General features: G+C 42.9%; 1 protein-coding gene across 4 annotated transcripts in view; it reads right to left on the bottom strand.

Annotated features, from left to right (window-relative positions):
* Positions 1–27101, bottom strand: part of LOC122811009 (interferon regulatory factor 3-like) — a 782651-nt gene that overhangs the window by 114136 nt on the left and 641414 nt on the right. For all 4 annotated transcript variants that reach the window (XM_044082521.1, XM_044082517.1, XM_044082519.1 and 1 more), the window contains one exon: positions 14515–14880. In XM_044082521.1, coding sequence (XP_043938456.1) covers positions 14515–14880 — 366 coding nt within the window. The remainder of the gene's footprint in view (positions 1–14514; positions 14881–27101) is intronic.

The raw sequence follows: 27101 nt of genomic DNA, 5'->3' as shown, positions 1-27101 counted from the left end.
CTCACAAGGGATAATTGGCTAAGCTTAAAAATGGCCCGCAAGGGCAGTTAGCTTAGTACTAATCTATGAATCTATGAATCTAAATCCAATGAGGTGCTCAAGAAGAATGGTGTAAGACAGGGATGTCCAATGAGGTGCACAACAAAGAATGGTGTAAGACAGGGATGTCCAATGAGGTGCTCAAGAAGAATGGTGTAAGACAGGGATGTCCAATGAGGTGCACAAAGAAGAATGGTGTAAGACAGGGATGTCCAATGAGGTGCACAAAGAAGAATGGTGTAAGACAGCAATGTCCAATGAGGTCCTCAAGAAAAATGGTGTAAGACAGGGATGTCCAATGAAGTGCACAAGAAGAATGGTGTAAGACAGGGATGTCCAATGAGGTGCTCAAGAAGAATGGTGTAAGACAGGGATGCCCAATGAGGTGCACAAGAAGAATGGTGTAAGACAGGGATGCCCAATGAGGTGCACAAGAAGAATGGTGTAAGACAGGGATGTCCAATGAGGTGCACAAGAAGAATGGTGTAAGACAGGGATGTCCAATGAGGTGCAAAAGAAGAATGGTGTAAGACAGGGATGTCCAATGAGGTGCACAAAGAAGAATGGTGTAAGACAGGGATGTCCAATGAGGTGCTCAAGAAGAATGGTGTAAGACAGGGATGTCCAATGAGGTGTACAAGAAGAATGGTGTAAGACAGGGATGTCCAATGAGGTGCACAACAAAGAATGTTGTAAGACAGGGATGTCCAATGAGGTGCTCAAGAAGAATGGTGTAAGACAGGGATGTCCAATGAGGTGCACAAGAAGAATGGTGTAAGACAGGGATGTCCAATGAGGTGCACAACAAAGAATGGTGTAAGACAGGGATGTCCAATGAGGTGCTCAAGAAGAATGGTGTAAGACAGGGATGTCCAATGAGGTGCACAAAGAAGAATGGTGTAAGACAGGGATGTCCAATGAGATCCTCAAGAAGAATGGTGTAAGACAGGGATGTCCAATGAAGTGCACAAGAAGAATGGTGTAAGACAGGGATGCCCAATGAGGTGCACAAGAAGAATGCTGTAAGACAGGGATGTCCACTGAGGTGCACAAGAAGAATGGTGTAAGACAGGGATGACCAATGAGGTGCACAAAGAAGAATGGTGTAAGACAGGGATGTCCAATGAGGTGCTCAAGAAGAATAGTGTAAGACAGGGATGTCCAATGAGGTGCACAAGAAGAATCGTGTAAGACAGGGATGTCCAATGAGGTGCTCAAGAAGAATGGTGTAAGACAGGGATGTCCAATGAGGTACACAAGAAGAATGGTGTAAGACTGGGATGTCCAATGAGTTGCACAAATAAGAATGGTGTAAGACAGGGATGTCCAATGAGGTACTCAAGAAGAAAGGTGTAAGACAGGGATGTCCAATGAGGTGCACAAGAAGAATGGTGTAAGACAGGGATGTCCAATGAGGTGCACAAAGAAGAATGATGTAAGACAGGGATGTCCAATGAGGTGCACAAAGAAGAATGGTGTAAGACAGGGATGTCCAATGAGGTCCTCAAGAAGAATGGTGTCAGACAGGGATGTCCAATGAGGTGCACAAGAAGAATGGTGTAAGACGGAGATGTCTAATGAAATGCACAAGAAGAATGGTGTAAGACAGGGATGTCCAATGAGGTGAACAAGAAAAATGGTGTAAGACAGGGATGTCCAATGAGTGGCACAAGAAGAATGGTGTAAGACAGGGATGCCCAATGAGGTGCACAAGAAGAATGGTGTAAGACAGGGATGTCCAATGAGGTGCACAAGAAGAATGGTGTAAGACAGGGATGCCCAATGAGGTGCACAAAAAGAATGGTGTAAGACAGGGATGCCCAATGAGGTGCACAAGAAAAATGGTGTGAGACAGGGACATCCAATGAGGTGCACAAGAAGAATGGTGTAAGACAGGGATGTCCAATGAGGTGCACAAGAAAAATGGTGTAAGACAGGGTGCACAATGAGCTGTTACTCTTTACATTAGTTATAAATGTAATAGTATGTGAAATAAATTACAAAATGAAGGAGGTGCGGTGAAATAACATCAGAAAGATTCCTGTTAACATATATAGATGACATTATAATAATTGAAAATAAAACAAAATTTGGATAAAATAATAATTTGCAGAAATATGTGTTTACATGTGATAGGGATGGCTTTAAGCAAAGAGAAAAGTAAAAGTCTAGGTGATGTAATAAAGATTAGGGGGTCTATATTTTACAATGAATGCAATTTCTGTGTTAGATATAACATTTGGGAATAAAGATGTAAATAAAATTCAATGGGAAAAAAACAAGAGAAGAAATAAAACAAACCTTCCTTTTCTGCAGAACATATAAATTATCATTCAGACAAAGGCTTATTTGATAAATTGGTACTTTTTCATTATCGGGGAAAATTTGCAATGAGAAGTATGTACTATAAACAGGTATTCTCATATGTCCGAGTTTATTAATTGAAGTTGTTAGCTAAGTTTTTCTACATTCTGGCCATTTATTCTACAATGGGTGGAGGGGGCATTTCTTATTCCTTTCATAACACAGTTTGCAGATGGGAGATTGAAAACTATGGCGCTTCTGCTGCCTCAGCACTCTGAACACAAACGCTGTTGAACAGGCTGCAGCCGCAATCTTTCTGCACTGTTCAGATCTTCGGCAAATGTCCTGAATTTACCCTCATGGTTTTAGTCATTTTATTAGTAAAGTTGTGGTTTTATGGAAACATTCCCATTACTTCATAAAAAGGTATTAACTTTGTGACACCGGCCCTTTCAAAGCAGGAGCTGCCGCTTTAAAAAAAAGAAACGCTTCATATACAACAGCTATTTCAAGAATCGGAAAGGGAAGTGCTTCAGGGCTAACAGCTCTGCAAGGATTTTGAGAAGCACCCACCAGAGAAATCACAACATGAGTAACAAGCCAAACACATGAGGAAAAATTCTTAGCATTGTCACATAATCTGTACAGTTTAGAAGAATTGCTTTTTTTCACACCAGCTTTCAAGGTACTCCAGCACCCGTGCGAACATTTCAACCACTACCTGCTGCTTTATAAATGTGTTGCCCCGATAACGGAAAAGTACCGATAAATTCAGTACTGGTGGGAAAAATAGTGTACTTAGCAAGTGTACTTATGTTGCCAAAAGTATTTGAAAAGGAATTATTGCAGACAGGTTTTTCATTTTAAAAGAAAGGCTCACCCAGATATCTGCTACACTTTACTGTGAAGCAAATGTTAGTTTGCTTTTTATTTGTTGTATTTTGTATTACTTTATTGCCTTTTTATATTTTGAATACTGTGATTTGTTTTCTTTATCTTGTGTTTTACTTGTATTCTGCTTTTAACTGCATATTAAAACTTCAAAAGAAGACCACAATTCTGTCTCTTCTGAGTCAGGAGTCAGGCAGAAATTAGAACTGATCAATTAAGGAATCATATACAAGACAGAAGAGGTCATTTAAGGTTAATCATTTGTGAGCTGAGGGGATGGAGCTAGGAACTAAACTTTCTATTTAAGGGGTAAAATAAAACATTTCAGAGCTTTACTAGAAAGGCTCACACAGACTCTGCTACACCTTGCTGTGAAGAAAAAGTTAGTTTGCCTTTTATTTGTTGTATTTTGTATTACTTTATTGCCTTTTTATATTTTGAATACTGTGATTTGTTTTCTTTACCTTGCGGTTTACTTGTATTCTGCTTTTAACTGCACATTAAAACTTCAAAAGAGACCACAGCTCTGTCTCTTGTGAGTCAGGCAGAAAAAATTTCCCCACCCTGTTACAATTGTGTTCTTAAATACCACTGTGTTTCTAGTTGCCTGCTTCTTATGTTAATTTGACCATATATCTCATTTCCTCTCTGCTTTCACTGGCTTGTGCGAGTAAGCACAAAATTATCATTTTGTGAAATCACTCCCCTTCAACTATTTAAATTTATTGGCCATCCTATTGTATTCCATAGTACCAGAATACAAAAGTGACCACCCCCTTTCAATCTATCTTGCTGTTTTAAAAATAGTGACTCTCCACTAAAACAACTTTTTAGACAGGTAACACTTAAGTTCCCTACTTTCACATCTAACTTCTCTAGTGCAAACTGCAGTGTTTAGGATAAACCATTTTTTCCATCTTACCTTTAAGCATCCCTGTGACTAGCATTTGCTCTAATACCTGCTGGAAAGCACTAGGAAGCCTTAAACTGATACAAGCACTCAACTCTCCTTGATAATTAGGAGAAATTAATCATAGGCACTAAACAGCTTATAATTGCAAAGTACCTTGCTAAGGTAAGGCAAAACAGCTCCTGTACTTTACAAAAAAAAAAGCACCAAACCAGGCATGTCCAAGGGTCAACTTCCGGTGATTTCTCCAGTCCACCTGGTGAATCTGGGCATACTGGGGCAATGCAACAATTGCCTCATGTACACAGACAACCCTCTCCTCCTACCATCCAACACTACAGCCTGTGAGAGATGCACTTACATAGCCAAACTGGAAGCAAAGCTCTCTCCACCCAAGATTGTGCCAGACAGTCAAGAGGAGAAGGTTAACACCCGCACTACACCTCAAGCAACACATAGCCCTTCTAAACCCACACCAACACCCACACATAGCAACACTAAATCACATATGCGGAGGCCCTTAATTGTAACCTGCCCAAGCAACAAGGACCTCCAAAGCTAAAACGCAAACACCAATCACAACCAAACTGTCACATAGCTCACAACACCAGTGTGCCACCCAGCAACAGCCCCTAAGGCAAGACAATGTACCTAACACTTTAGTCATAGGTGACTCTATAGTCAGGCACACTGATGTCCCACTCACCAGGCTGAACAAGGAGAAAATTACAGTCAGCTGCCTGCCAGGTGCCAGGATCTGCTACATAATGCATGCACTCAAGTCACTCCACAACAAGTACAAATATGACTCTGTCATTGTCCATGTTAGAGTGAATGACTTGAGACGTACCTCCCTGGACTACATAGAAGAGCTCTCGGATCATGTGGCCCAGGCAGGTATGACCCTAGCCCTGAGTAGCATCCTGCCTTCACCCAGAATGATACCACAATACAAGGACAAAATGATTCACTTCAACAATTGGTTAAGCTTCTGGTGTCATTCAAAGGGGATCCAGTATCCGTCTGCCTGGGACGACATGATCAACAGACCATGATGATTTGCCAAAGATGGTCTGCACCTGTCGCCCCTGGGATTCAGGTTACTGGGTAAGGCTCTTGCCACCCCTATAGTGCCATTTTTAGGCAAAGGACAGAACCACCACCGTAACAGGTACAAGCATGCAAAATCTGAAGGTAATGTTACTCAATGCTAGAAGTCTAAACCTCAAAATGCACTCTCTCGAGGCACTCCTAAAAATGGAGAACATCGATATCTGTGCAGTAACTGAGACCTGGTTCAAGGCTCCAGAGACCACCCCTGCAATACCACGCTATAACTCTTACCACACTTTTCAGCCACCAAACCAGGATTGAAACACTAAAGGTGGGGGAGTGTCCATATTCACCAAGGATATTCACACCACAAGGCTAGTTGCCCAGTACAATGCATCTGAAATTCTCCAGGTGCAACTTCACTAGGTAAGACTGCAGTCCAAATTGTAGCTTGCTACAGATCCCCCCACCATGCCCCAAGATTCTCACTACACCTTTCTAAACATACTGGAAAATATTAAGATACAACCAAACACCCTAATACTGGGTGATTTCAACTACCCTGTCATTAACTGGGAAAACTACTCATTGTACCAACACCTTTGCCCAATGGTTCTTGGAATTCATAAATTCCAATGCCCTGGATCAACTAATCCCTAGTCCCACCAGGGGCTCCAATATTCTAGACCTGGTCATTACCAACATGGGAAATCGATGCTCCACATCTATGGCCACCCCCTCGTTGGTCAGGTCAGACCATAAGCTAATCACCCTTAACATCCACATTCCACCCCCACCCCCCAGTAAGGAAACCTCCATAAAAAGCTTCTCCAAAGCCAACTTCATGCTACTCAAGTCAGAAGTGGCAAACTTCATGACACCCATGCAGATGGGAACTGAAAGTTCAACTGCTGATTCCTACACTAAGGCATTGTACGGGCACATCCATGCATGCATGAATCGCGCCATCCCAAATACAACCAAGATGCTCTCCTCCAAAAAAAGGAAGCCAATCTGGTGGCCCCTGCCATAAACAAACTTTACAACAAAAGGAAGAAACTGTTGCAGAAAAGAGGAAAATCCCAGGATGCAAAAAATTCCCTTACCAGCCTCATTAAGAAGCTGAGATCCCTCATAAAATCCTCCAAAGCTAGTTACGAAAATAAAATTGCCAAAGATTCGAAAGACAACCACACCCAAGTGTCATGTTTAATCATACCCTCACCTCAGGCTTCGTGCCCACTGAGTGTCGCACAGCTACAGTTATCCCACGCCACAAGGGAGGATCCACCTTGGATCCCGGGAACTACCGCCCCATCAGTCTGACGAGCCTGATCTGCAAGGCCATGGAATGTATTATCATGGAAATTATAAACAAATCTTGGCAACCTTCAAACACTGAACCTCACCCAGTTTGGGTTCTTGAAGGGCCAATTTTGTCTCCTGAACCTGACTGACTTCTTCGAATCAGTCTGCAGAGCCGTGGACGAGGGTAAGGTGGTCCATACTGCCTATCTGGACCTTGTCAAGGCCTTTCACACCGTCCCCCACTCTGGAATCATAGATAAACTTACTAAGCTGGGAATTAATCCTTATGTCACTCGATGGGTTGCCAAATGGCTTACTGACAGAACCCACACTGTAAAAGTAGCTGACTCCAAATCCAGCTCCAGAAAAGTGACAAGTGGAGTACCTCAGGGTTCAGTCCTTGGACCACTCTTATTTGGCATCTACTTCTCTGAAGTACAGGCCAACACTAAGGTACTCTGGCTAACAAAGTTTGCAGATGACTGCAAACTGGGAGCCATTACTGAATCCCCAAATGATGTGGATATTCTACAAAAAGGCCTTACAGAAACAGATGCTTGGTGCCAGAACCATGGCCTCAAGCTCAATGCCAAGAAATGTATAGTTATTCCCTTTGGGAAAAAAACATGTACCCGTGAATTACTACATAGGTGGCAGTACACTAAACACCAAAATGTGATAAGAGACTTAGGGACACAAGTGGACAGTGGTCTCACCTTCGATAACCACATCGCCACAACAGTGAGGAAATCCTTCTATGTGGCACACCTCATCACTAAGAGCTTTTCATCCAGAAAAAAATGAGGTCATTGTCCCCACTGTACTCATCCCTCATTAGACCCATTATAGAATACAACGCCTCATTTCATATGCACCTCTCAAGACATCTGCAACAACTGGAAAGGCCGCAGAAATACTTCACTAAAAGAATCACAGGCCTAAAGCAGATGCCCTATGCTGACCGCCTTAAAAAACTCCAGCCATACTCTGTCGCATATCGTCTACTCAGAGGCGATCTCTGCTTAACATACAAGGCCATGTCAAACCCAGAGCTGTTGGACATGCTACACTTAAAGAAATCCCAATCCCCCAGAGACACATGCTCCAGGGATCTAAACCTTGTCATCACAATAAACAAAACATGCTGGAAGGATAGGCTCCTGACCCAGAGACTCCCCAGACTCTGGAATAGACTGCCCATACATGTCAAGCAAACTGCTTCTTTGGCCCTCTTCAAAAGGACCCTTGACGACTGGATGGGAGAAAGGAAATTCACCCCGGGGATCACGTCAGTTGCCCTGCTAGACAGGGGCCCAGGGAAGTAAATAGTGTGGGAAGAAATAGTCAGAGAATTGTTATGGCTAGGCTTGTCTAGGCCCTACAGCCAGTAGCCTAGTACCAACCTATGAACCTATTTATATCGGGTTCTATATTAAACCCAGTAAAAAAATTTGTTTTGTATGTACATAAAGGAGGTTTATGGTTAATTAACAGAGTGGTATACGCTACTTCATTAAATCTGTAGAAAGAGTCAAAGTGGAAAATGAAAAAGATGAGAGATTAGTAATAAAATTGAATAAACATATGCATGATAAATAGTGGGGTACAGTAAAAGAGAAAAAGAGTGTATAAATGAAGAAATTTCCAAGAAAAAAATATTTTTGTGGAAAATAAAAAAACTGATGACACGGAAAAAGAAAGAAAAGCATAATGGTATAAGAATGTAATGATAAAACAAATCTATCAGATGAAAAAAAATTAATGCTATAAAAATAAGAAGCAATGATTTAATAAGAAAGTAGAATATCAAGATTTTGTGTGGAGACTGGTAATAGATAAATTACCAGTAAAAAGAAATATATCATATAAAAACAAGAGATATAATATGTTTAAATTGTCAAGAAGAAAAAACTACTGAACATGCATTTTTAAAATGTAAAAAGTTAAGTGGAAAAATATGTAAAGAATATATATTTTTGAAGATATAAAGGAAGTGGCTAAAATGAACATGGATATGATTAAGTCTGGTTATTATAAGAAGAGAAGTAAAAAGTATGTTAAAAGAATAGAGAAGTTATTTTATGTCATATGGGTTATATGGAATGAAAGAATAAATTAAATTATTTTTAATGGTAAATGGATTTTAGCAATAATATTTAGTAAACTCAGATGGTGGTTATGGAAAAAGGAGTGCGGCTGAATAGGGATGAAAATGTATTATGATTGTTTGGAAAATTATGAATATGTGTACATATATTTGTACATTTGTAAATATATAAATAGGTCATAAATAAGAGTTCTTTTTGTATATAAATAAAGGAGCCCTACTCTTTTCAATAGGTGGCATGGGATCTTTTACATTTACTTGAGGTACCACCATCTTAGGGAGATGGGACATCGGTTTAGCATCTCATCCAAAGGATGTAGCTCATTACTTATGCTGCAGTGCAATGTCAGCATCGATCTACCTGGCGTAAGGATAAAACCCAGTGTGCTACCTGTTGTGCCATTGACACTGATATAAGTCAAAAATGTGCCAGATGTGCAAGTTATAGGCACTGCCTGGGTGGCCAGCAGACATGCTGTATATTATAATCTGTGCATTACAATCCACCTGGCAACTGACAGAGAGGAAGCCCTTAGAGCGGATGTACTTTGATTCCTGTTTCCTAAATAGGTTCATAGGTTATAGGTTTGGGGCCTTTATTGTAATGTGGGTGCAGTCAATAGCTCTCAGCACCTCATGGAAATGGGCTATTACATGAGAAGCCTGCATGATGTTGGCTCTTTCTTTTTTGGTATGCAAAAACCACATATGCTGCCCATCTGCTACTACATAACATGGAGGAACTGAGGGAGTATCTTTGAGGCACATTCCAGAGATACACCCACCGTGTCCCCATTGTTTACTGGCAGGTCTTTATAGGCTAGTATTCTCAATGCCATACACACCTTTGTATCCACAGGGATACTCACTCAGCACATCCCATGGCTGGCATATGAAGATGACACATCTTAATCAGCTCCTGTACGGTGCCTCTGTTCACATGATAGTGTTACAGTGGGCTTGACATGTTACGTGCAGATGGATGATATGGCACCACCACAGTTGCTGATGCACAAGACTATCACTGTCACCACTGAGTATGGCTTGCTGCACATACAGGTTTATCAGTGCAGCAGCTATCCTATATATGGTTTTACAATCCATCTCCTGCAACTCAAGGATTTTACTGCAGTCATTATCTCTGGACCTAGTATCTGTCAGTATAGTAGATGTACATCTATGAATCACTCCACCATGTTGCTTACCTTCATTTGCACTCATAACCGCCTCATTTTAATAATGCTGTACATTACCATGTTATGTCACCATCTGCATTTTATGTGGGCCGTGGAATTTCTCACGTTTCCCCGCTCATGTTCAGTATATTTACAAGCCATACCAACTCCTAGAACCAAACTCTACAGCACTGCACATGCTCTGTCACACCAGCTCTCATTACTCCTAGAGCCAAACTCTACAGCACTGCACATGCTCTGTCACACCAGCTCTCATTACTCCTAGAACCAAACTCTGCAGCACTGCACATGCTTTCTCCTGTCAGGCTCCTACTCTTTGGCAAACTCTCCCCATTGACATTAAAGAAATCAACACTTATTCCAAATTCAGAATTCAACTCAAAAAGCACTTCTTCATCCAATCAAAATGCTCCTGCATCAACAAGGACAGATCACATAACCTTTCTCCAATACAGGACATATCATCTAACCTCTCTCCAACACAGGACATATCACCTAACCTCTCTCCAACACATGATATATCACCTAACCTGTCTCCAACACAGGACATATCACCTAACCTCTCTCCAGCACAGGACATATCACCTATCCTATATCCAACACAGGACATATCACCTATCCTCTCTCCAACACAGGACATATCACCTATCCTCTTCTCCAACACAAGACATATCACCAATCCTCTCTCCAACACAGGACATATCACCTAACCTCTCTCCAACACAGGACATATCACCAATCCTCTCTCCAACACAGGACATATCACCTACCTTCTCTCCAACACAGGACATATCACCTATCCTCTCTCCAACACAGGACATATCACCTATCCTCTCTCCAACACAGGACATATCACCTATCCTCTCTCCAACACAGGACATGTCACCTATCCTCTCTCCAACACAGGACATGTCACCTATCCTCTCTCCAGCACAGGACATGTCACCTATCCTCTCTCCAGCACAGGACATATCACCTATCCTCTCTCCAACACAGGACATATCACCTATCCTCTCTCCAACACAGGACATATCACATAACCTCTCTCCAACACAGGACATATCACCTGTCCTCTCTCCAACACAGGACATATTACCTGTCCTCTCTCCAACACAGGACATATCACCTGTCCTCTCTCCAACACAGGACATATCACCTATCCTCTTCTCCAACACAGGACATATCATCTAACCTCTCTCCAACACAGGACATATCAACTAACCTCTCTCCAACACAGGACATATCACCTAACCTCTCTCCAACACAGGACATATCACCTATCCTCTCTCCAACACAGGACATATCACCTATCCTCTCTCCAACACAGGACATATGACCTAACCTCTCTCCAACACAGGACATATCACCTAATCTGTCTCCTTTCAGAATCTCTTCTCTTTCAAAATTCACTGAAGATAAACCCACTGTAGAAAGTAATGTACACATTGTACATTACACTCTGCTTGATTGTACATTGCACTGTGCTTGTTCATTGGAATGCATATACACAGCTTTTTTCTAAGTAATTAGTCTGAACTATTCTGTTATTGCTTACATTTCTCTATTTTTTGTTTGTGAAATGTTTTGTATTTCACCTGTACTGAGCCTGAAATTGTTCAAGATTGATAAGTGCACTACCCTGGTAAACAAATATAAATAAATAAATCAATAAACAAACAAACAAATAAATAAATAACTGAATTAACCCCACCTTGTTTATGGCCAGTCTTAACACAAAATCTCTTACCAAGATGTGAAAAATGTTTCTGAATCCCAGCAAACATGTAAACAGTACCACTGGCATACCCATATTAATGACCCTTGTGATTCTGTTCATTATGAAGAAAACCGCAAAGCAGGAACTGAGGAACATGTGCAAATAAGTAGTTTCCAAATGAAATCCTCAAATTATTTTCACCAGTGCTGGAAACATTCCTACATCCTTCAACTCCACAAATGTGGCTCTTCTATAGAAATTAATAAATTCAGACCTATAGCTATCCTCTCCCCATTATCCAAGTTCTTGGAAAAATGTGTACACTCCCAATTGTTCCAGTCCTTACTCCCTAACAACCTTCCATCCCTATTACTCCATGGCTTTCACCCATCTCACAATACTGACACAACTCTCCTTATCCCTTTTGCATGCAGTTTACCTACATAGAAATAAAAACTCCTTGGTATCAGCAGTCTTTCTTGATCACTCTAAGGCTTTCAATACAGTCTGGCACCATCAGCATCTTCAAAAACTTTCAAAGCTAGGTCTCTCAAATTCTTCCCTCTCATGGTTTAGCTCCTACCTCTCCAACATAATTCAAAGTGTTAAATGGTGACATTCCACCTATTTTCCTCTTGCTATCACAAGGGATCACATTTGGTCCTATCTTATCCAACATTTTTATCAACGATCTTCCTCTTCAGTCCATCATCTGCTCCAGCACATCCATGCACAACTTCCAATCACTAACCCAACAATCCTGGCTCCGTGACTCCTACCTTGTTCTTAACCCCAAAAACTAAATTGATGTTCACCTCCAAAGCCCACTAAAATTCTACAATTTGCTTCACCGTCACCTCTTCATATGGGACCTCCACTGTACAAGTTAACTGCTCTAAACTGCCAGGACTAAGCATAAATCACCACATGAAATTTGATCTCCATATCCAAGAAATCACTGAAAAAGAAATCAAAATCTGGGCTTACTCTACTGAACCAAAACCTGTCTCACTGAATCCACTTGAAAATATCCTGTATCTGCTTTACTTCTGCTCACCCTCTTCTCTGCTGCCTCCTCTTCCAACAGCCTTCAGTCCTTTCATTTCTGTACTCTGGATCAAATAATAAAATAGCCAAATCTGCATCCAGCTCACACTCCTACACCCATCACTGCAAAAGTTAAATAAATGTTGGCATACCAGATGGATACTGCTCATACAATATGTATTTAATTGTACAATATATTTTTTAAATCTTCTCATGCAATACTTTTATGTTTAATCTATGATTGTTTTCTTTTCTCTTATGTTTAATTATATTTGTTATTATTGTTAATTTGTGCTTGTATACTCTGTTGGAGCCTTTCTCCTCGGGCCTCTGCTGAAAAGAGGCTTTGCCTGTCAGGCTTTCCCAGTAAACAAACACAAAGAAGAAGAAGAATAAATACATCCAACAACAGACAGCAGAGCAAAGAGCTCCACAGTAACATCTGAAACTTGTATGATTGCATGAATAACTGTACTCTGTTGTTTCTATTTTCAAGTACTGAGTAAAGTACGTTTGTGTAAGTGAACTTACTGTAACAGTAGATATTTGAATGGTCAACTCAAGTGGATGGTTTAAGTGTGCGGAACGTGCCCTGAAGCTTTGAAGCCAACAAGACAGGATATAACCCATATAGCTAAGGCTATTGCAGCAGTGATCAATACGATAAACACCTTACAGCTTATGTTTATGAGTTATTTAAACTAGAATTAATCTATCAGGTTCAGTTGAATCCTAAGTCTGCAAAATAAAAAAAAAATTAAAAAAAAAAAAAAAACAAAACAAAAGACAGTGTAGTTAGGCAAGTCCACAGAAATGCGGAGATAAGTAAGCTTCTGTTTTACTCCGAAGGTTGCATGACTATGGAGTGTAAATATTTAGAAGTGTGGGGGTAGGGTGCAGGGGTCTTGCACTCCTGTAAAAAAATGCTTGTTTACAGTGAACATTGTTGCTGCATTTGTTAGGTTCATTGAATTTCTTTGAATCCTTTAGACATTGTGTTTGTTTGTTTTCTTCCCTGTCGCAGTTCTAAATGAGCCTTGGATTAGTTGAATTAACCAAGTTGACAAATAGAAAGAAAAAATAAGTAGGTAAATAACTAAGTAAGTAAATAAGTGAATGTGCTTCTATGTGCAGCCATACTCTTTGTAGCACTCTGTCTATCTGAAGACCTTCTGTATATGAGCCTGACTTCCCAGTTCTTACCAGGAGGTAGTTCCTAAGAAGTCTCACCTTGCCATCTCCCCCAAAGGTGAGTGAGCCAGTACCACCTGATCACTTCTATTACCCCTTCTGCTCACTGGCTGGTCACTCAGGGCTGCAATGTCTGGCAATGGTCGTGGAATGGATCACTGGGTCACTTTCTGGTGCATTAGTAAGTCACGGTGGAGATAACCTGAAATCAATCGACTGCTGGTACCGACCATCTGTGTACTGTGATGTGTACTTCTGGTAGTCCTGTACATGACATTCCTTCACACTGACAGGTAATTATAACTAAGCAAAAAAGGCTGCATATACTTCTGCTACAGAGAATCAGAAGACAGGAGGACTCAATGAAAATGCAGTAAATACTATTTTAAGATCTAACTTTAGCACTGACTGATTATGTTTTTTAAAATGTCTAGTTAATACTAGAACAACTATTTTCACATAACCGTGGACATCTGTCTACTGGATTCATTCATTTCTTTCTTAAAAATGAACCAGAGCTTAAAGCTAGTCTAAAGTAGTTCTGGAAAACAATGCATTTAACAGCTGTGGACTACATAGTATTACTATAACAATCATCTCAGCCAAACTCTTTTATTCAATACAGCTAGAAAATGCTTATTGCACAATACTGCTGATATTGTTAAGGAAGTAATCCCAAAGGTAATACAGTGAAAGTGAAAAGAAAGGAATGATTAAAAAAAGCAGAACAATGAAGTGGAAATATTTGTACCTGATATAAAGGAGGAGAAATTGTACACCATGGTCGGTTCTACTTTTCCAATTTCCTGAGCTGGTTGGTTGGTTGGGTGTTTTGAGAGAGACCAGTACACTTTGCATCTGCCAAGTCGACGAGCATAAATGCAGTTCTGTTGCACCTCTAAGATCAGCCCTTGGTAAACTTTCTCCAGCAAACGGTTGATATAGAGTATTTGCAGCTGATCTGTGAGCATGGATGTATCAGGAAGGGAAAATGCATCAAGGTGCTCTGCAATAGTTTCATGGTGATTGAAGAAAATACGGAAGCCAGCAGGATTTGTTACAGTATCCTCTTTAACATTTCTACCACGATAATATACTGAGATTTTAAACTCTGTGCCTGGAAAAAAAGATTTTAAATAAATTTGTATAACACCTAAGCTTACAATGTAATTGTGACTTTTAAGAAACATTTTCTATAAAATTTAATGGTGTCTGGCAAGCACAGTTCTCTTGCTGTGTCCATCTAATCCCTCATTACTGGAAATAATACTGGGACATCAACAATAGCAAAAGTATTCCCCAGTGATGCCTCAGTTCAGGCAGACAGACAGACAGACACACACACACACACACACACACACACACACACACACACACACACACACACACACACACACACACACACACACACACACAAACTGGCTAATATAATTACTTCAGAAAATATAACAACGTTCTCCAGGAAGGCCTATAAAATAAATTGTTATCTAGTACAGCTGTAATGACCTCATGTTTGATATAAATAAATGTAACATCATGAGAAATATTTATTTACTTTTCTTGACAAATTGTTGATCAGTGCTCAGAAAGTCAAACTTTAATGGTCACAAGACTTTGTCTTGGTGGTTAGACTTGGTGATGGGTGAGAACAGGAAACCCTTGGACTGTTGCTGAACATTCAGTTACATTTTCTCTTGATATTGTTTGCCTACTCTAGCTGCATTTAGTTCACTACACTACTACAGGAATCAGTGACGTCTCTATTTTTTGTTTGGGGGAACTAATGGGCATTTTCACTTGATTATTTGGTTTTAATTTTCTAATAAATGTATGCACATAGTATGTATGCATGCTCAAGTGCACGTTTGTGTGTGTGTAAGAGACGTGTGTGTGTGTGTGTTTGTTTGTGTGTGTTTCTTTGTATACCTGGGCTTGTTGTTTCTGTATGATAAATGTATGGTTTTAAAACACTGTAAACTGCCATGCCCTATGACTGCATCATAATGTAGGACACACCCGTGTCATACAAGTGGTTACACCTTTTATGTCACAGTTTGGATATTTGAAAAAGGGATGCCCTTGCAGGGTACTACTGAAAGTTTTTTACTAAAGGACTGAGTTAATGGTGGAGGGAAGTGTACGATGGCAGAGATCAATGACATTTTGTTTGAAGAGTATATGGGCACCATATGGAGACCGAAGAAATAATTGCACTGTAGTAACTGCATTAAATGCAGGTGGCTACTTCCCATTAGGAAAACTATTAGTGATAGACAGTACTTGAAGTAAGCAGCTCTGAAAGTCTGCAATCTGATGAGATAAAAAACCTCAAACAACAGGACTCTGTATGGGCAATGGAGAAGGAGAGCAGGAGGGCTTAACGGAGTCATCAGACGGACAAACATAAAAACAATACTCGTACCAAGTATGTGAGAAGGAAGTCTGAAGAAAATCACAGAACCAGACCGATGAAAGGACTTCAAAGAATGTTTATGACATAAAAAGGAATGTAGCAAATATGTGGTACTTCAGAGAATGGCTATGACATACAAAATGAATACAGTGAAGCTGTGGTACTTCAGGGAATGGCTATGACACACAAAAGGAATACAGTGAATCTGTGGCATTTCAGGGAATGGTTATGACACACCAAAGGAATGTAGTGAATCTGTGGTATTTCAGGGAATGGTTATGACACACCAAAGGAATGTAGTGAATCTGTGGTATTTCAGGGAATGGTTATGGCACACCAAAGGAATGTAGTGAATCTGTGGTACTTCAGAGAATGGCTATGACACCCAAAATTAATACAGTGAAGCTGTGGTATTTCAGGGAATGGTTATGACACACCAAAGGAATGTAGTGAAGCTGAAGTACTTCAGAGAATGTTATGGCACACACAAAAGGAACATAGCACTAGTGCATTATAGGTTCATAGGCGTGTACTAGGCTAATGGCCCTAGAGCTTTTACAAGCCTAGCCCACAGAAGTACCCTGGCATCATGCTGCCCGATGTTAGTTCCCACTGCCACTATCAAGTAGAGCCCCTGGAGTGATCCCCGGGGTGAACTTTCATTCACTTATCAAGATTTCTCTTGAAAAGGGCCAGTGAGGTGCTCTGCTTGACATGTATGGGAAGTCTACTTCATAGCATGGGCAGTCTCTGGGTTATGAACATGTCCCTCCAGCATGTTCTGTTGATTGTGGTAATGAGGTTGAGGTCTCTGGAGCATGTGGTGCGGAGGGATTGGGATTTCTTTAGATGTAACATTTCTAACAGAGCTAGGTCAGACATGGCTTTGTAAGTCAAGCAGAGATCGCCTCTTAGTAGACAATATGAGACAGAGAATAGCTGGAGTTTTTTGAGTCTGTCCATGATGGACATGTGTTTAGACTAGGGTCCTCTTTGTGAGGTACCTTTGTGGCCTTTCCAGCTGCTGCATGTGTCTAGTGAGGTACATGCCAAATGGGGCATTATACTCGATGACTGGCCTAATGAGGGAAGAGTAGAGGGAGACAATGACCTCTTTCTTCCTGCATGCAAAACCCTTGGTAATGAGATGTGCCACATAGAAGGACTTTCTGACCACAGTGGTAATGTGGTGGTCGAAGGAGAGGTTGCTGTCAGCCTGTGTTCCCAAATCTCTTATAACGCCTTCAGTGTTCAGTGGGGTCCAATCGATGTGGTAATTAGTGAGAACTGAGTTTTCCCAAAGGGGATGAGGGTGCATTTCTTGGCATTAAGATTAAGGCCATGGTTTCGACACCAGTCATTGGTCTCAGTGAGACCTTTCTGTAGGATATCTACATCACTTGGAGAGTTAATAATGCCTCTCAGCTTGCAGTCATCTGCAAACTTGGTCAGCCAGATTCCCTCCTTGTTGGCCTGGACTTCTGAGAAGTAGATGCCAAACAGGAGAGGACCCAGGACCGATCCCTGTGGGACTCCACTCATGACTGGTTGGCAGTCTGACTTGAAGTCCACTACTTTCACACTGTGGGTTCTATCTGTGAGCCAGTTTGCAACCCACCTACTGATATAGGGGTTGATGCCTAGTTTGGTGAGTTTATCAATAATTCCAGAGTGGGGAATGGTATCAAAGGCCTTGGCCAGATCAAGGTTGGCTGTATACTGCCTTGCTCTCATCCACAGCTCTGGTGACTGACTCAAAGAAGTCAACCAGGTTGAGCAGGCATGATCTACCTTTCACAAAACCAAATTGAGTGGGATCTAGGGTTTGGAGATTCTCTATATCCTTGTTAATTATGTTCAGGATGATGTGCTCCATAGCCTTACATATCAGACTCGTCAGGCTAATGGGGCAATAATTCCCAGGGTCTGTAGTCACTCCCCGTTTATGGAGAGGGATGACTGTAGCAGTGCACCATTTGGTAGGGACAAAGCCTGAGGTGAGGCTGTGATTGAACAGGGCACACAGATGTGGTGCCAATTCACTTTGTAGTTCATGAAGAACACATCCAGGGGATATTGTCGGGTCCCATATGGAAGCTGTATTCTTGGTCTTGGACAATGCAGCTTTAATCTGTGCTGCAGTAATGCTGGCTGCCTGGCATTCCTCCAGTATTGTGATTGTTCCTTTGGGAGGGGAGAGGGGTAAAGTTGGCACTGAATCTGTCGACCAGTATGTTGGCAATATCTGTTGGCTCAGTATAGGAGGTACCATTGTGTAGTAACTCAGAGCAAACCTGAGTATTGCCATGGAGATTCTTGATATAACTTTAGAAGGCTTTGTGGTTGTTTTTAGTGTCTGCCGCAATTTTGCTTTCATAGCTGGCTTTACAGGTTTTGATAAGGGATCTCAACTTTTTGTTTAGGCTAATAAGGGAGTTTTTCCAGTAATGGGACTTCACCTTTTTCTGGTTTCTTCCTTCTATTGTAGAGTTTATTAATGGCAAGAGGACCACCAGATTGGCTTCTTTTTTTGGAGGAGAGCGTCTTGGTTCTGTTGGGTATGGCTAGTTCCATGCATTTATGTACGTGTTCGTACAGTGTATTGGTGTATGATGTAGCAGTCATGCATCTATTTTCCATTGACATGGTTGCCATGACATTAGCCACCTCTGTTTTTAGGAGCTCAAAGTCAGCTTTGGAGAAGTTTTTCATGGTGGTTACCTTTGCAGGGGTTGTGGGTGAGATGTGTATTTCCTTGGTCATTAGTTTGTGGTTGGATCTAACCAGTGAGGATTTGACTATTGATGTAGCAGAGCAATGGTTGCCCATGTTAGTAATAACCAGGTCAAGGAAGTTGCTTCCTGTAGTGAGGGTAAGAATGAGCTGGTCCAAAGCACTGGAATTGATGAATTTCAGGAAGTGTTGTGCCAGTGTATTGGTGCAAGAGTAGTTTTCCCAGGTGATGGAGGGGTAGTTGAAGTCACCTAGTATGAGAGTGTTGGGTTGGACCCTAATAGTTCCAGGGTGTTTAGGGATGTAGAGTGAGAGTCTTGAGACATGGTTGGGGACCTATAGCAGGCTACAACGTGAATTTCTGTCTTACTCAATGTCAGTTGTACCTAAAGTATCTCAGATGTGTTATGCTGGGCTACTAGTCTGGAGGTGTGCATCTCCTTCATTAATATAGAGACACCACTGCCTTTGGAGCTTCGGTCCATATTCTGGGGTCGAAAGGTGTGGAATGAGTTATAGCCTGGTAGCACAGGGGTGCTTTCTGCTGCTTTAAACCAGGTCTCCGTTACAGCACAAATGTCGATTTTGAGGAGTACTTCCAGGAAGTGCATCTTGAGATTTAGACTTCTAGCACTGAGCAGCATGACCTACAGGATGCATTTATTTATAGCTGTTACGGTGGTAATTTGGTCTTTGGAACATTGCCTAAAAAAGGCACTATAGGGGTGGCAACAGCCTTAGCCAGTGTCCGGAAACCCAGGGTTGACAGATGCAGGCCATCTCTGGCAAAGCATCGAGGTCTGTCAATCATGTCATCCCCAAGCAGACAGATACTGGATCCCCTTAGAATGACACCAGAAACTTAGCCAATTGTTAAAGTCAATCATTTTCTGCTTGTACTGAGGTATCATTCTGGGCAACGGTAGGATGCTGCTCAAGGCTAGGGTCATACCTGCCTGGGCCACATAATCTGAGAGCTCCTCCACGTCTCTTTTCATGTAGTCCAGGGAGGTGCATCTCAGGTCATTCACACCCACATGGACAGTGACAGAGTCATACTTGTACTTGTTGTAGCGTGACCTGAGTGCGTGTGTTATGTGTCGGTTTCTGGCACCTAATAGACTACTGACTGTTACCCTCTCCTTATTCAACCTAGTGAGTGGGACATCAGTGTGCCTCACTATCGAGTCATCAATTATTAGTGTATTGGGCAAGCTGTTTTGCTTTAGAGGCTTAGGTTGAGGGACACACTGTATAGGTGAGCTATGTGTCTTGTGGTTTGTGCTGCATTGTGGTGGTTAAGTGCGTTTCTGTCTTGGAGATCTCTGCTGTTTGGGTAGATTTCTATTGAGAGCCTCTGTGAAGGTGGGTGTGTGGTTTGTGTTTTATGTGAAAGCTGTGATGGTAGGTGTTCTGTAGGGCTATGTGTTGCATGTGGTGTGGTGCAGGTGTTGAACTCCTCTTGACCAGATACTCTGGTCTTGGCTTGACAGTGCATGGCTTCCAATTTGGATATATAAGTGCATCTCTCACATGTCTGAGTGTTGGGAGGTAAGAGGAGAGGGTTGTTTGTGTACATGAGGCAGTTGCTACACTGCCTCAGAATGCCCAAGTTCACCAGGTTAATAGGAGAAAGCACAGGGAACTGACCTTTAGACATGCCAGGAGGGATGGTCATTATTACTAAGTACTGGAGCTGTTTCCTTATATAGTGTTTTTACAGGAAAAATGTCACTCAAGGTGTCTGAGTCTGTACAGAGCACTGCCAAGCACTTTAGGGGAAAGTGATATGCAAACCCTGAAAATTTAAGGATGAAGTATTTAGGCAGACATTCTGAAGTTAGAAAGAAATCAAGCAGTACTTACTGAAAAATAAAGAATTAGCTTGTCAAGAATTATGAAAAGAGGGGAGTCGCATGAATGGCTACTGCCTGGCTACTACTAATGCTGGTCTCAGCACAGCTTCATTTCACTTAGCACTTTGGAGAATGGTTACGACACCCAAAAGGAATGCACTTAAGCTGCGGTACTTGAAAGAATGGACATCTACTAAAAAGCTTCTGAAATTAGAAAACAGTCTAATCTAAGTCAGTTTCCCTCCTTTACCACTGCAAAAAACAGCCTGTAGGTTCACCTCCCATCTTACTAATACTAAACCTGCTCTTACAAGGCCTTCCCCAGCAATCTCATTTATCAACCCTACCAAGATAAATACATATTTCATCCTTCACCTTAACCCTACCAATATAAATACATCTTCCATCCTTAACCATAACTCTAGTACCAAGCATATCTAATGAAACACTCCTTGCCAAACTTAAGCCATCCAAACTGAACCCTGACACTATACCAAGAGAGTACCTAAATCACCATCGTCATCAACCCCCCCTTTTCCCATTTTCTATGTGGGATCAGAGTGTTGCACCAACTGTTGCCTTGTCCCTCAATTTAGTGCCACTCTCCTACCTTTTTTTGACAGACATGGCTGACTGTTGCAGGTCTTTTCACACACAGTTCATCCATCCATCCCTGTCTTTGCTGGATGCCTTAATTTCCTCCTGCCTTGTTCGTGTCTGTCCCATATCATCTTCACCAGACTGCCATTGGTTTTCTGCACATGCACCCGAACCAGCGTAATCTGCTTTCCTTTACCTTGTCTACAATTAGAGCTATCTGGGCTTGAGCTCTGACTCATGTCTTCATCTGCCCCACGGCATGCATCCTACCACCCATCTCAGGCACTTCATCTCCATTATCTCTGACTCATGTCTTCATCTGTCCCACAGCATGCATCCTACCACCCATCGCAGGCACTTCATCTCCATTATCCTCGGACTCGTGTCTTCATCTGCCCCACAGCATGCATCCTACCACCCATCGCAGGCACTTCATCTCCATTATCTCTGACTCATGTCTTCATCTGTCCCACAGCATGCATCCTACCACCCATTGCAGGCACTTCATCTCCATTATCTCTGACTCATGTCTTCATCTGCCCCACAGCATGCATCCTACCACCCATCGCAGGCAATCCATCTCCATTATCTCTGACTCATGTCTTCGTCTGTCCCACAGCATGCATCCTACCACCCATCACAGGCACTTCATCTCCATTATCTCTGACTCATGTCTTCATCTGCCCCACAGCATGCATCCTACCAGCCATCGCAGGCACTTCATCTCCATTATCTCTGACTCATGTCTTAATCTGTCCCACAGCATGCATCCTACCACCCATCGCAGGCACTTCATCTCCATTATCTCTGACTCATGTCTTCATCTGTCCCACAGCATGCATCCTACCACCCATCGCAGGCACTTCATCTCCATTATCCTCTGACTCATGTCTTCATCTGCCCCACAGCATGCATCCTACCACCCATCGCAGGCACTTCATCTCCATTATCTCTGACACATGTCTTCATCTGCCCCACAGCATGCATCCTACCACCCATAGCAGGCACTTCATCTCCATTATCTCTGACTCATGTCTTCATCTGCCCCACAGCATGCATCCTACTACCCATCACAGGCACTTCATCTCCATTATCTCTGACTCATGTCTTCATCTGCCCCACAGCATGGATCCTACCACCCATTGCAGGCACTTCATCTCCATTATCTCTGACTCATGTCTTCATCTGCCCCACAGCATGCATCCTACCACCCATCGCAGGCACTTCATCTCCATTATCCTCTGACTCATGTCTTCATCTGTTCCACAGCATGCATCCTACCACCCATCTCAGGCACTTCATCTCCATTATCTCTGACTCATGTCTTCATCTGTCCCACAGCATGCATCCTACCACCCATCGCAGGCACTTCATCTCCATTATCCTCTGACTCATGTCTTCATCTGTCCCACAGCTTGCATCCTACCACCCATCTCAGGCACTTCATCTCCATTATCTCTGACTCATGTCTTCATCTGTCCCACAGCATGCATCCTACCACCCATCTCAGGCACTTCATCTCCATTATCCTCTGACTCATGTCTTCATCTGCCCCACAGCATGCATCCTACCACCCATCGCAGGCACTTCATCTCCATTATCTCTGACTCATGTCTTAATCTGTCCCACAGCATGCATCCTACCACCCATCGCAGGCACTTCATCTCCATTATCCTCTGACTCATGTCTTCATCTGTCCCACAGCATGCATCCTACCACCCATCGCAGGCACTTCATCTCCATTATCCTCTGACTCATGTCTTCATCTGCCCCACAGCATGCATCCTACCACCCATCGCAGGCACTTCATCTCCATTATCTCTGACTCATGTCTTCATCTGTCCCACAGCATGCATCCTACCACCCATCTCAGGCACTTCATCTCCATTATCCTCTGACTCATGTCTTCATCTGTCCCACAGCATGCATCCTACCACCCATCGCAGGCACTTCATCTCCATTATCTCTGACTCATGTCTTCATCTGTCCCACAGCATGCATCCTACCACCCATCGCAGGCACTTCATCTCCATTATCCTCTGACTCATGTCTTCATCTGTCCCACAGCATGCATCCTACCACCCATCTCAGGCACTTCATCTCCATTATCCTCTGACTCATGTCTTCATCTGTCCCACAGCATGCATCCTACCACCCATCTCAGGCACTTCATCACCATTATCTCTGACTCATGTCTTCATCTGTCCCACAGAATGCATCCTACCACCCATCGCAGGCACTTCATCTCCATTATCTCTGACTCATGCCTTCATCTGTCCCACAGCATGCATCCTACCACCCATCTCAGGCACTTCATCTCCATTATCCTCTGACTCATGTCTTCGTCTGTCCCACAGCATGCATCCTACCACCCATCGCAGGCACTTCATCTCCATTATCTCTGACTCATGTCTTCGTCTGTCCTACAGCATGCATCCTACCACCCATCTCAGGCACTTCATCTCCATTATCCTCTGACTCATGTCTTCGTCTGTCCCACAGCATGCATCCTACCACCCATCTCAAGCACTTCATCTCCATTATCTCTGACTCATGCCTTCATCTGTCCCACAGCATGCATCCTACCACCCATCTCAGGCACTTCATCTCCATTATCCTCTGACTCATGTCTTCGTCTGTCCCACAGCATGCATACTACCACCCATCGCAGGCACATCATCTCCATTATCTCTGACACATGTCTTCATCTGTCCCACAGAATGCATCCTACCACCCATCGCAGGCACTTCATCTCCATTATCCCCTGACTCATGTCTTCGTCTGTCCCACAGCATGCATCCTACCACCCATCGCAGGCACTTCATCTCCATTATCTCTGACTCATGTCTTCATCTGTCCCACAGCATGCATCCTACCACCCATCACAGGCACTTTATCTCCATTATCCTCTGACTCATGTCTTCGTCTGTCCCACAGCATGCATCCTACCACCCATCGCAGGCACTTCATCTCCATTATCTCTGACTCATGTCTTCATCTGTCCCACAGCATACATCCTACCACCCATCGCAGGCACTTCTTCTCCATTATCCTCTGACTCATGTCTTCATCTGTCCCACAGCATGCAACCTACCACCCATCTCAGGCACTTCATCTCCATTATCTCTGACTCATGTCTTCATCTGTCCCATAGCATGCATCCTACCACCCATCTCAGGCACTTCATCTCCATTATCTCTGACTCATGCCTTCATCTGTCCCACAGCATGCATCCTACCACCCATCTCAGGCACTTCATCTCCATTATCCTCTGACTCATGTCTTCATCTGTCCCACAGCATGCATCCTACCACCCATCGCAGGCACTTCATCTCCATTATCTCTGACTCATGTCTTCATCTGCCCCACAGCATGCATCCTACCACCCATCGCAGGCACTTCATCTCCATTATCTCTGACTCATGTCTTCATCTGCCCCACAGCATGCATCCTACCACCCATCGCAGGCACTTCATCTCCATTATCCTCTGACTCATGTCTTCATCTGTCCCACAGCATGCATCCTACCACCCATCGCAGGCACTTCATCTCCATTATCTCTGACTCATGTCTTCATCTGCCCCACAGCATGCATCCTACCACCCATCGCAGGCACTTCATCTCCATTATCTCTGACTCATGTCTTCATCTGTCCCACATCATGCATCCTACCACCCATCGCAGGCACTTCATCTCCATTATCCTCTGACTCATGTCTTCATCTGCTCCACAGCATGCATCCTACCACCCATCGTAGCCACTTCATCTCCATTATCTCTGACTCATGTCTTCATCTGTCCCACAGCATGCATCCTACCACTCATCGCAGGCACTTCATCTCCATTATCCTCTGACTCATGTCTTCGTCTGTCCCACAGCATGCATCCTACCACCCATCGCAGGCACTTCATCTCCATTATCTCTGACTCATGTCTTCATCTGTCCCACAGCATGCATCCTACCACCCATCGCAGGCACTTCATCGCCATTATCCTCTGACTCATGTCTTAGTCTGTCCCACAGCATGCATCCTACCACCCATCGCAGGCACTTCATCTCCATTATCTCTGACTCATGTCTTCATCTGCCCCACAGCATGCATCCTACCACCCATCGCAGGCACTTCATCTCCATTATCTCTGACTCATGTCTTCATCTGTCCCACAGCATGCATCCTACCACCCATCGCAGGCACTTCATCGCCATTATCCTCTGACTCATGTCTTCATCTGCCCCACAGCATGCATCCTACCACCCATCTCAGGCACTTCATCTCAATTATCTGTAGCTGCCACAATTGCTCTGTCTTTACTACCCACGTTTCTGTACCACACAATAGTACTGGTTGCACCACTGTTTTGTACACCTTACTTTTCTGCATCTTTGGACTCTTCTGTCATACACTAACCCTAACACAATGTTCCACTTGGCTGCAACCCTCTGATTCTAACTTTGACTTCCTCAGTCAAACTTCCCTTCTCCTCAACCACCCCTCCCAGATACCTGAGGTTGTTAACTTGTTCCACTATTTCCCTTCTGTCTAAATTTTCAGCTTCTTCTGAGTTCACCCATTTGCTGCCAGTACAACTGCCTTACCTGTACTCAGGTTCATTTCAAGTACCTTCAGTTTTACATTCCATTCCCCTTTGCTTTGCTGAAATTCTTGTTCAGAGTCACTTGTAATGCCACATCATGTGCACACAGCAACTTTTTTATCTGTCTCCTTCAACCCATCTGCTAATTGCCCATCACTAGCATGCACAGCAGTGGGCTCAGAGCTGAACCTTGATGTACGCACACGCCTACAGGGAACTATTCTGTGAGTTTGTAAATTTGTTCGTACTTGTATCATTGGGTTATTGTACATAGCCTGCACTAATTCTACCTATGTGTCTGGGACTTTAAGCATTACAAGACAGCCCAAATCAGCTTTCTTTTGACCCTGTCACATGATTTCTCCAAGTCTAATAATGCCCAGTTGGACACTTTCCTCATCTCTAGCTTCTTCTCAACTGTCTGTCTCAGTGCAAACATCAGGTCAGTTGTGCTGCATCCTGATCTGAATCTGAACTGCTCATCTCCTGCCTTACTATCTACTAGTCTTGTGCATTTATCAATCACCCCATCCAGAATGTTCATGCTGTGTGACAGGAGTTTGATACCTCTGTACTGCCCACAGCTGTGAATGCCTCCTTTGTTCGTGTCCATCGGCACTAGTATGTTTATTCTCCAGTTATGCTGGATACATCTGTCTCTCCATAATGCAAGGGTCCCTCAGGAGCCATTGCTCTCCTAAGTCATCCAACATCTTGATCATATCTACAGTTATCTCATCTGAACCTGCTGCTTTCCAGGACTTCATTTTCCTTGGTTTTGCTTGTTTTTTTAAGGTGGATTCCTCTTATTCTTCTTTCACTGTAGGCTGTGTCTGGGGCAGTACAGCTTCTGTGGAGTTTTCCTGATTTAGAAACTGCTGGGACTACTCCCTCTATCTACCTTTGATCTCGTGTGGACTGGTGAGCAGATTGTGGCTGGCATCCCTTATGAATTGTGTCTGATGATTATCTGCTTTATTTTTTGTCTTTGCCTTTCAACCTGATAGAAATTCCCTCTGCCACCTACTGAGACACTTTCCAGATACTGGTACAGTGCCTCTGACTCCTTGTTCTTTGCTATTGCAACTCCACTCTTAGCCTCTTTATTAATCAACCAGTATTGCTTCCTAACCTGGTCTGT

Source organism: Protopterus annectens, chromosome 9.part0 (assembly GCF_019279795.1).
Source record: "Protopterus annectens isolate FY-2018-M chromosome 9.part0, PAN1.0, whole genome shotgun sequence".
In the NCBI taxonomy this organism is placed as follows: domain Eukaryota; kingdom Metazoa; phylum Chordata; order Ceratodontiformes; family Protopteridae; genus Protopterus; species Protopterus annectens.
The sequence above is the reverse complement of the archived record's forward strand: the minus strand, read 5'-3'. Positions and strand labels throughout refer to the sequence as shown.